The following is a 12,166-nucleotide window of genomic DNA, read 5'->3' as shown; positions in this document are numbered from 1 at the left end:
TATATTGTACTTCAACTATACGTCAATTTTAAAAATTGCAGTTTGATAAGCTTTGCTATTAAATACTAAGTTTATATGAATTATTCCCTAATTTCTTCTGAACTGTGCAGTTCCAAAGGAAGACTGGCCCAGTTTCCTCAGCCCTGAAAGTCTTATTTTGTAAGCCTGTATAAATTCCTGTCACCTTTAATTCTATTTATTTGTTCTCTACCCCATGTATAGTCTTTTATTACAAAGAATCTTACATATTTGCATCTCCATAGAGACCTTACCTTCCCCAAATTTAATCAATTTTCTGATTATTAGAGATGGTTCTACCATTTTCACAGTATGGAATCTGATTCATACTTGATTCTGTTTTTTCTCTTACTGCCTTCTCAAGTAATAATAAATGCTAGGGCTTCCCTGGTGGCACAGTGGTTGAGAATCTGCCTGCCAATGCAGGGGACGTGGGTTCGAGCCCTGGTCTGGGAGGATCCCACATGCCGCAGAGCAACTCAGCCCGTGAGCCACAATTGCTGAGCCTGCGCGTCCGGAGCCTGTGCTCCGCAACGAGAGGCCGCGATAGTGAGAGGCCCGTGCACCGCGATGAAGAGTGGCCCCTGCTTGCCGCAACTAGAGAAAGCCCTCGCACAGAAATGAAGACCCAACACAGCCATACATACATACATACATAAAATAAAAAGAATGTAAGCAGACAAGAATCTCATTTAAAAAAAAAAAAAAGAAAGCTTCATTGTTGCATTTTAAAAAATTAAAAAATTTAAAAAAATAAATGCTAGTTACAAATATTATTATTTTATTCAAAATATTGAAATGTTGCTATAATCATGTTTTTTTAATATAACCTAACTATTGTACTTCACTTTCTTATGTCTCCAGATTGTAAGTTTTGGTATATAATACAACTTAAGATATTCAAGGAAATCTGTTGTTTCAGTTATAGTAGAATGGCATGTGGTTGTTGGATTCAAATAAATCTTTAAATAAAAAATTCTTGAGGGGCTTCCCTGGTGGTCCAGTGGGTAAGACTCTGCACTCCCAATGCAGGGGGCCTGGGTTCGATCCCTGGTCGGGGAACTAGATCCCACATGCATGCTGCAACTAAAGATCCCATGTGCCACAACGAAGATCCTGCATACCGCAACTAAGACCCGGCACAGCCAAAATAAATGATAAACAAATATTTTTTAAAACTGAACCTTAATTTAAAAGAAAAGAAATTCTTTAAATAAATTAAAATGAAAAGGATTGTCAATACTGATCTCTAAAATTAATTTCTTAATTCTGGGAAAGTTGCCTGACCTCAACAACTAAACAGGATGATGGCTAATCAACCCTACAGGTTATTTTGAGTATCACATGAGATAATATTGTGTATTTTGAACCCCACAGATGTAGGGGATATGATATTATTCATTTGCTCAGACTCTTGCTCTCTTGTTAGGTAATTTGCAAACTTTGAAAACTTCTGTTTCCTAGGATGTTTGACTAAATATTTGTTCCCCTTTTTTGGGAAAAATCGATCAGAAAAATTATCAACTTTGTTTTTCATTTTCTTTGTATTTTTAGATTAACAAAAGCAGTGGCATTGTGGAAGCATCACGGATCATGAATTTGTACCAGTTTATTCAGCTTTATAAAGACATTACAAGTCAAGCAGCAGGAGTATTGGCACAGAGCTCCACCTCTGAAGACCCTGATGAAAACTCATCATCTGTAACATCTTGTCAGGCTAGTCTTTGGATGGGAAGGTATACAGTGCATAAATACCATGTTTCTCTTATTTTCCAACATGCAAACTACTGAAATCGCATTAATGTTTTTGCTGGTGTTCTCCGTGACATCTTAAATCACATTACTTTTTGTCTCAGTTGATATTATATCCCAGATCTGCTTTTGGATTATTCTGTGTTTCAGGACATTGTTAGAGTGCCAAATTAAAGAAAAACTAAAGTGGCTCACACGAGGTAATGTTTCTGTCAATCTAGTTTCCATGAATCCACTCTCTGCTCTACCTGCTTGCATTTAATGACAAAGGATATAGTTAATACCCCTCTTATAATAGGCATTTAGGTTCTTAGACAATCAAAGCTCTTCAGGGAATTAGGTCCAAGAATCTGGCAAAACCATTCCAGTTTTTCTTAAAGGTATCTGACTAATTGGAGCATTAACATTGTAAATACTGTCTCCAGGACTTGGCAGTCCATTCAGGAATGAACAAGTAGTTGGTGCACATATTGCATGTACTGAGTTACCAGAAGGAAATGAAGTCAGACAGCGTTTTCTGTAATGGTGCTTGTTTACTCAGGCCTAATATATTATTGTTCTATCTAAACTTTCTTTTCCTTCTCTATAATGCTTTTGGCATGTGAAAGCTCCCACCTGTTGCCATTTGACAACCATGACCATAATTTAACTTTATAAATCCCTCATTGGAAAAAGGCTTATGTGGGTCCAGACATGTTGACATCCTGTCTTATTGTCATACAGGGCAGACAGCACAAATCTGAATTGACAGTGTCTTTTAACTTGAAGTTAAGAATATGGTTAACAGGAACTTCTTTTTTATTGCTCCATTTACAGTTGCATTTTCCGATCCATTCTTAACCAACTGGTTTCCAAATACTATGTTGTAGTAAGATTGTATTTTAACTTATCATTTCGTTTTTATCTTTAATAGGATTGCTTGGTTTTCTATGTTTGGGCTATACAAGTGTTGCTGATGAAATGCCAAATGAGTTTTAGAGTATTATAGGCAGGATTCTGGCTTATCTTTCCTGTATTTTGTAAAGTTAATCTTTCAAAGACAGGCATCTGATTTTCTGCTTTTTTCCCTCTCCCTCTTCAGAATGGTGATTTTTTTTTTTTTTGAGTATTTTGAAAGTTGAGAATAGTATTTACTAGTAAATAGTATTTACTAAGCTCGATGGTAGCAAATTAATTGAAAGTAATACTTTTTTCTTATTGCCGTCATTGTAATGAAGGAGGTAAGAGTGTTATTCTTTTTCATGTGCCCTTGAGACTGGGAAACTCAATGCCTGATTGGTAGGTTAGCGCTGCTTCTTGCCTTTGTATGTTTTGGGGGTTTTTTTGTTACACCTTGATATACTTAGTTCATAGAAAAACAGACTTCTCAAGTTGAGAGGGATCTTAAGAGGTATTTATTTGGTCAGGCTTACATCTGGTGCCTATTTCTATTAGTGGTTTATATTTATTAAATACTTGTAGGGTATTAGGCTATTAGGCATCGTGATGAGTGCTTTACATGTATAAACTCATTAAATCACAACAACCCCATAGGAATACAATTATTGGTTCATTACAGATGCAGAAACTGAGGTTTACACAAATAAATGACACGGCTAGAAATTGGCCTAGCTGAGATTCACATTCTGACCTGTCTGGCAATACAGCCATGCTTGCAACCTCTGCATTAGTACTCTCTGGTGCAGGAAGATCCTGTACTAGAGTGCTTCTTAAACTTTAATATTCACTGGTTTTGAGAAGGAGCTTGAGATTCTATCAGGTTCCCAGGTGTTGTCACTACTGCTCATCCATGGATAGCACTTTGCATAGTGAGACTTACCACATTTAGCCAAGTGGTGGTCCAGCTTGTACATGAACACCTGCAGCTGTAAGGGACTCACTGCCTCAGAAAGGCAAGCCTTTTGATTCACAAATAGCTTTAATCACTATATAATTTTCCCTTTTGCATTATTTTCCTCAGAGCCAAAATCTGGCTCTCCTGAGGCAGCACAGCACAGATTCTAGAACCAAATTGCCTGTGTTCAAATCCTGGCTCTACTCCTTACTATGTCACTCTGGACAAGTTATTAAACTCTCTTTCCTCAGTTTCCTCATCTTTTAAAAGAGGATGACAATGATAAGATCGACTTCATAGGACTCTTGGGAGAGTTAAGTGAGTTAATATATGTAAAATGCTTGGGGGCTTCCCTGGTGGCACGGTGGTTAAGATTCCACCTGCCAATGCAGGGGACACGGGTTGGAGCCCTGGTCCGGGAAGATCCCACATGCCACGGAGCAACTAAGCCCATGTGCCACAACTACTGAGCCTGCGCTCTAGAGCCCATGAGCCACAACTGAAGCCCGCGCGCCTTGAGCCCGTGCTCCACAATAAGGGAAGCCACTGCAATGAGAAGCCCGCGCACCACAACTAAGAGTAGCCCCCGCTCGCCTCAACTAGAGAAAGCCCGCGCACAGCAATGAAGACCCAACGCAGCCAAAAATAAATAAGTAAAATAAATAAAATGCTTGGAACAGTGCCTGGCCCATAAAAAAAAAAGTCTGTAAAAGTTAACTATCATTATTCTTAAATTATTACTGTATTCTACTTATTTCAGTGGCAGTGCCCTCTGGAAATCCACCAAACAAGTCTGTTCTCTCTTTCAGCCCTTCAAATACTTGAAAACAGTAATCAAATTCTCACTGAGCCTCTGTTCTCCAGGATAAGCCTCCCCAGTTCCTTCGGCCTTTGTTTGTATAGGCTTCTTCTATATCCCAGAGGCTTTCCTGGATTATCTTTTATTTGTCAATTTGTCTTTCAGGGTAGGGGGCAGGGAACTGAATTCTCCACTTTACAAGTGGTCTAATAAGGACAAACAGAGCAAGACTCTTCCTCCTTCCTTCTTCTGGTCACTGTATTGCTAGGAAGGTAGCAAGAAAATCAAGTGAACATAGTACAGCTTCCACTGGCTGCTTCTGTGTCTCCTGTTCTTTCTTTTACCTACATCCAGAATGTTGTTCTTTGTAACCCTCTACTCCTCAGTTTTAAACTCTAACCTTCAGGACTCCGTCACTCTTTATGGAGTCAATTACATTCTCTGTTACTGACACCCAAGTCCATATCCTTAGGCATAAATTGTAAACTCCTCAAGAGCAGAGACCCTAGTTCTTCTGGGTCTGGCACAATACGTGGCACCTAAAAGGCACTTAAACATTTAAATGAATAGATACAGAAAAATTCAAATACATTAGATCCACATCCATCTAGGGTTTCATTCAGTTTCCCCATTTCAATTCAGGGGCTGCCCTCTTTTATGCATTACTAAAGCATAGCATTTAATCTATTACCACATCCTGATGATTTGTCTTTTTTAATGCCACTTAGACCCTAATTATCTCCCAGGTGAATTGCTGAAATAAGGATCTGATTGGTGTTCCTCCCTCTAGACTGTCCTTCATACTGCTCTCCCAATTAATCTCCTACAGCATTATTTCCAATGGGGGTTCACTTTCCCCTTGATTAAACTCTGTCAGAACAAGTTTAAACTTATTATTTTGACATACGAGGATCAGATTATCTCTGCTATACTTAAGCAATCTTTTCTCTTATTTTTCTCCCCGGAGCATGATGCTAGCCTCCTTGTTACACACATATACAGAGTTTTGAGGGTTTTTTTTCCTACCTCTATAGCTTTGTTTATTCACATAGAATGTCCTCTGTCTGTCGAAATCCTATCATTTTTTCTACCTCATCTTTCCAACAAGTTTGAAATATACTCATTTCTTCATTCTTTACTTAGGACTTACTACATGTAATGCACATTTGACATTTGCTTATCTTCTGTATACAAATTGACAGATTTTAAAGTACTATATAATGTCTTATATACAGTGGTATACGCACAGAAGGGAATAAAAACATGTTAGAGATAGTTCCTACCCTCAAGAAGCTTATAGTCTAGTGGCTATACTTTGAAACATTTAATTTTTGTATAATTATAAAAGTAGTACATGCTTGATGAAGTAAACCTAAAAATTACAGAATAGCACAAAGATTAAAAGCAAGTTAAAATCATTTCAAGAAACATGTATTGAGAACCTAAGACAAAACTCCTTGTATTCAAAGAGCTTACAGTTTATGGATAGACCAACCAATAAATAACCAATTAAAATACAGTATTTAAGTCCTTCAATTGAGGAAAATGTTGGTTTTGAGAGCATAGAGAAGATGATATCTTGAGCTGAGTAACTGAGGTTAGAGTTTACCAAACTCACAAGGGTATGCCAGGAAAGGAAAACACCACATACAAAGGTCCTTGGCTCATTCAGGGGCATTCTAAATTGTGGCTGGAGTAGAAGGTTCAACATCTCTTTTCTTCCCAAGATGAAAGAGCTCTTTGAGGACAAGTAACTTTGCTTTCTAACTCTTTTGTATTTCATATAGCAAGCACCTGATCCTTAAGACTAAGCTATTCTTTCACTTACATGCCCATTATCAGCAGTAGCATAAAAAGACCCTGATGGCAGGGTCCCTATTTTAGAAAGCTTTGTATCCTGCGTGGTGAATAAATCATATATTGGTTGAATTCATTTATAAAATTTCAATATGATTAAAATGGGCTAAGTTATTTTCCAGTTTTGGTCCATATTTTCCTTTTAACCATCTCAGGATTTATCTTTTATCCAGTCGTTTCTTTATGGAATTTGCCCCTCTAGTACTTCTTCCCTAATACATTTGCTATCCCTAAAAGATAAGTTAATTTACTCTGATACTGCATGAGTCATATTGTGCTTTATGTTGAGGGCACATAGATGCTTGATAATGCTTTTTAAGGCAATGGAAACAAAGTTTACTGCACAGTGACAATAGAGAATATCATTGCTCCAGCTCAGTTTTCACATTGCAGGGTAAAGCAGCTGACTGACGAGGAGGAGTGCTGTATCTGTATGGATGGTCGAGCTGACCTCATCCTGCCTTGTGCTCACAGCTTTTGTCAGAAGTGCATTGACAAGTGGTAAGTAATCTGCTGCCTTCATGGGTTAGGCCAAGATCACGAGGGAGAGTGTATATGAATAAACTTCAAAAAATGCAAAAATATTGTAGTTAAGTATAAGAGATTTTGTTCTTTAGTACTTTGGATTTTATGACATGCTTCCTACTGGTTAAAATATTTTTATACCTAAAGTTTATAAAATGTGGGGATGTATCTTAGTTTTGACAATTTACTTTTGCTGTAAGGAGATTTGTGCCTGACTGGAGTCTAGAATCAAACATTCCCCCTTTTCTTCTATTTTCCTCCTCATTTCTACTTTTTTCCTCCATATATGATTAGAAAGAATAATATGAATCCTTGAATATTGAATATTGGACCTGGAGAGAACTTTAGAGAACAGCTAGTCAAGCTCATTATTTTACAAAATAAGAATCAAGCGTTTAGGAGAATTTATAATTGACATACAATATGTCAATTATAACTACATATATTTAAAGTACAATTTGATATATTTTGATATATGTATATACCCATAAAAATCATCATCACAATCTAGGTAATGAACAAATCTGTCACTCCCAGAAGTTACCTCAGGCCCACTGTAAGGTCTCCTTCCCCCCACCCCTTCTCCTAGTCCCCAGACAACCACTAATATGCTTTCAATCACTATAAAATCATTTGGGTTTTCTATAATTTTTATAAATGGAATCATACAGTATGTACTCTTTTTTTGTCTGGCTTTTTTCATTCATTATAATTATTTCAAGATTTACTTATGTTGTATTATGTATCAGTAGCTCCTTCCTTTTTATTACTGAGTAGTATTCATTGTATGGATATACCACAGCTTATTTATTATCCATTCACCCGTTGATGGACATTAGGTTGTTTTCAATTTTTGGCTATTACAAATAAAGCTGCCTTTCTATATACTTTAAATATACATTTGTGGACAACTGCTTTTATGGACATACATTTTGGTTTTTTCTTGGATAAATAACTAGAAGTGGAATGGCTAGATCATACGGTAGGTATATGTTTAACTTTTTAAGAAACTGCCCACTGTTTTCAGAAGTGGCTGTGCCATTTTACACTCCCACCAGCAGTGTATGAGAGCTCCACTTGCCACACAACCTTGCCAGTACTTGGTATTTGTCAGTCCTTTTAATTGTAGCCATTCTAATAGATGTGTAGTGGTATCTCACTGTGGTTTTAGTTTGCCTTTCCCTCCTGACTGATGATGCTGTGCATCTTTTCTTATGCTAATTTTCCATCGTATGTATTTCATCTTTGGTGAAGTATTCATTCAGATCTTTTGCCCATTTCTTTATTGGGTTGTTTTGTATTAAGTTTTGAGTGTTCTTTATGTATTATGGATACATGTCCTTTATCAGATATATGATTTTCAAATATTTTCTCCCACTCTGTGATTTATCTTTTCATTCTCTTAAGAATGTCTTTCAAAGAGTAGATGTTTTTAATTTTGTTGAAGTCCAATTTCTCAGTTTGTGATTAATGGATAATGATTTTTTACTGTCATATCTAAGAAATCTTTGTGTAACCCAAGGTCACAAAGGTTTTCTTCCATTTTTTCTTCCAAAAGATTTATAGTTTTTAGGTTTTACATTTTGGTCTATGATCTATTTTGAGTTAATTTTTGTATACGCTGTGACGTGTGGATCAAAAAAATTTTATTTTATGCTTACATGGCTTTCCAGTTGCTCCAGCACAATTTGTTGAAAAGACTGCCTTTTCTTCACTAAATTGCCTCTTCACCTTTGTTAAAAATCAGTTGTTAAAGCACAGGTGAGTCTATTTCTGGACTCTATTCTGTTCCATTGACCTATTGTCTATTTCACACCAATACCACACTACATAGGTTAGTGTAGCTTTGTAAGTCTTAAAATCAGGGAGTGTTAATCCTCCAACTTTGTTCTTTTTCAAAGTTGTTTTGGCTTTTCTAGATCTTTTGCATTTCAGTGTGAATTTTATAATCAACTTGTCAATTTCTACAAAAACGCTATAAGAATTTTGATTGGGATTGCATTAAATAATTTTGAGAGTGTTAACTTCTAAACAATATTGTCTTCCAACCCACATCACAGTATATTTCTCCATTTATTTAGGTCTTCTTTAATTTCTGTCATCAATATTTGTAGTTTCCAGTGTTGCATATCCTTGACAGATTGATCCCTAAGTATTTTATAATTTTTATGCTACTTTAAATGGTATTTTTAAATTTCAGTTTCTGATTATTGTATTTCTGTGTACTAGCAATAAACAGATTTTGTGTATCAATCTATCCTGCAAACTTACTGATTTATTTATTAGCTCTGATAGCTTTTTTGTAGATTCCATAGGATTTTATCAAGTGTCTGAAAAACACTTTTGAAAGATATTTTTTCTGGATATAGAATTCTAGACTGATAATATTTTTTCTCTCAGTACTTTAATGACGTTGCTTCCCCCTTTCTTGCTTACATCATTTCCTATGAGAAATCTGCTCTCATCCTTATCTTTTTTCCTCTGTAGGTAATGTGCCTTTTTTTCTCTGGCTGCTTTTAAGGTTTTTTCCCTTTATCAGTGATTTTGAGCAATTTGATTGATGTGTGTTAGTTTTCCTCATGTTCCTTGCACTTAGGGTTCATTGAGCTCCTTGGATTTGTAGGTTTATAGTATCATCAGTTTTGGAAATTTTTCAGCCAGTATTTTCTCAAATATTTTTTTCTGTTTTCTTTTGTCCCCTCTCCTTTTGAGACTCCAGTTACTCATGTACTAGACCACTTTAGGTTGTCCCACAGTTCACTGATGCTATTTTCTTTCTTTTTTGAGTCATTTTCTCTGTATTTCATTTTGGATAGTTAATATTGCTATATCTTTTCAAATTCACTAATCTTTTTTTCCTGCAATGTCTAACTTGCCATTAATCCCACCCAGTGTATTTTTTTCTTCAGATATCTTAGTTTTCATCCAGAAGTTTAAATTTTTAATATCTTCCAATCTCTGCTTAATATGTTTGTCTTTCCTCTACTTTTTAAATATATGGAATATAGTTATCATAACCTTTCATTTTCTTGCTGCTAATTCTAATATCTGTTGTGAGTTCTGGATTACTTTTGATGGATTTTTCCTCTTCATTTTCAGTTGTATTTTTATACTTCTTTGTATGACTGGTAGTTCTTAACTGGGTGCCAGACATTGTGATTTTTTTACCTTTTGGGGTACTGGATATTTTTGTATACGTATATTCTTGAGCTTTGTTCTGGAATATAGTTACTTGGAAACAGTTTGATCCTTTTGAGTCTTGCTTTTATGGTTTGTTAGGCAGGACCAGAACGATGTTTAGTTTAGAAGCTAATTATGCCCCACTAATGAGGCAAGACTTCAGAGTACTCTACCCAATGCTCCATGAATTATGAGGTTTTCCACTCTGGCTAGTGGGAACAGGCAATGTCCCAGGCCCTGTGTGAGCTTTGGTTACTGTTCCTTCAAATCCTTTTGGATGATTCCTCAGCCTCGAGTAGTTTCCTCACATGCACACACTGATCATTACTCTACTGAATATATCTACAGGGACCTTCAGTAGACTCTGGGATTCTCCCTTTGTGTAGTTTTCTCCTTTGCAGTACTCCACCCTATGAACTCTAGCTGCCTTGGCTTCCTGAGGTCCTCAGCTCTGACTTGTCAACTCAGGGAGTCTACCGGGCTCCATCTCAGTCTCCCCTGCTTGCTCTGTAGCCTGGAAACTCTCAAGGGCAGTAAGCTGGGCAATTATAGGGCTCACCTTCTGTTGCTTCCTATCTCTCCAGGGTTATAATCTTTTGTCATCTTATGCTTAGTGTTGAAAACCATTATTTCATGTATTTTGTCCAGTGTTTTAGTTGTTTCAAGTGCGAAGATAAATCTGGTCCCTATTGGCCAGAAACAGAAATTGACTGTTTTAAAATTGTGACTTTTGTGCACAGAAAAGCACACAATTATCTTGAAAAATACCTCTGAGGAACCAGAAATGAATCTGAATTATATATGCCAGCTCTACTTTCACATTGAGTTTTTGGAGCAGATTTCTAAATTTTTGCACAAAAGCCAGGGAGCAATTGATATAATTTAATTACTTTGGTCTCAGACTTCACTTAGAGATGAAGTGAAAAATATTTTCCCACTATGACATGTTTCTGGCTCAAATATGTTATTTTTGAAATTTCCAAAATAATGTTTGACAAGACAAAAAAATCCCTTTGGAAAACATAATCTTATTTAAGTGATTATATATAAACTCTTTCCTCCCCCCAAAATTATTCTGCATGTAAAGTTCATTTATTATTTTAAACCTTGAATGCTTCCATTCCATTGTTTATAGCAGCAAAAGATAGGAAAAAACCTAAATGTCCTTCTATGGGAGATAAGTTAAATGAAGTATGGCCTATCCAAACAGTGTATGTTTATTTTGAGTAGACAGCTCTAACATGTGCTGATACTTGTAAAAAGAACAGTGATGTATAGATACACACAAGCTTGGTCATGCCTGGTCTATCTCTAGAAGAATGTATAAGAAACTGGTAACAGTGGTTGCCTCTGGGGATAATAATTAAAGACTGGGATAGGAGGAAGAGATGTATTTTTCACTATATACTTTTATGCTGTTTACTTTTTAAAAAAACAACATGTACATGTATTGTTTCAGATCCATTTTTTAAACAGAAAAAGAAAAACTGTTCTTTATTTGACTTCTCTAATAGGAGTGATCGACACAGGAATTGCCCAATTTGCCGCCTACAGATGACTGGAGCAAATGAATCTTGGGTGGTGTCAGATGCACCCACTGAAGATGATATGGCTAACTATATTCTTAACATGGCTGATGAGGCAGGCCAGCCCCATAGGCCATGACCTTGGGGTGAAGTGTTGTGTTGCTAATGTGGCTTACAAACACTTTGGTCATGGCGGAAGAATGTGGGGATGTTGTAGGACAGACACAGAGAAATCAATTTTCCCCACCCTCTTATTTTCGCTATTCTGACAATTTGTCCATTTCTTTTGATAAACTTTCCATGTCTTCCATTTATGGTAAACTAAAATTTGCTACTGTTTTAGACCATATTTTCCTATTGTTTATCTGTTCTAATATATATTAGGACTAATTGCTCTTGAATCCTTTGCTGAGGTAACAGCAACATTTCCAGGGGCTTCTGAAATACTATTATTTTTCAGGGCAAGAGTATTCTGGAATCTACTTAGTTAGGTTTAAAATAAACCTTGAATGTTAAAAAGCTGTAGCCATCTGAGAGAAAATCTTAAATGACTGAAAATGTAGAATACATCAAAGTGCATGTTACTACTTAAATTAGTCTTACTGCAGGAATCTAAGGAGTATGTATGCCCCCTTGTGGTTAACTATTGCTCCTTTTATAGTTTTTACTTGAAAT

At 36.2% G+C, this 12,166-nt stretch overlaps 1 protein-coding gene across 2 annotated transcripts in view; it reads left to right on the top strand.

Annotated features, from left to right (window-relative positions):
• Positions 1-11,833, top strand: part of RNF141 (ring finger protein 141) — a 45,722-nt gene extending 33,889 nt beyond the window's left edge. For both annotated transcript variants that reach the window (XM_059931124.1, XM_059931125.1), the window contains exons 4-6: positions 1,573-1,754; positions 6,654-6,761; positions 11,480-11,833. In XM_059931124.1, the coding sequence (XP_059787107.1) occupies positions 1,573-1,754; positions 6,654-6,761; positions 11,480-11,630 (441 nt within the window). In that variant the 3' untranslated portion in view covers positions 11,631-11,833. The remainder of the gene's footprint in view (positions 1-1,572; positions 1,755-6,653; positions 6,762-11,479) is intronic.
• The last annotated feature ends 333 nt before the right edge of the window (positions 11,834-12,166 follow it).

The sequence above is a fragment of the Balaenoptera ricei genome, chromosome 8 (genome assembly GCF_028023285.1).
Source record: "Balaenoptera ricei isolate mBalRic1 chromosome 8, mBalRic1.hap2, whole genome shotgun sequence".
In the NCBI taxonomy this organism is placed as follows: domain Eukaryota; kingdom Metazoa; phylum Chordata; class Mammalia; order Artiodactyla; family Balaenopteridae; genus Balaenoptera; species Balaenoptera ricei.
Note: the sequence above shows the minus strand (reverse complement) of the source record. Positions and strands in the feature narration are given on the sequence as shown.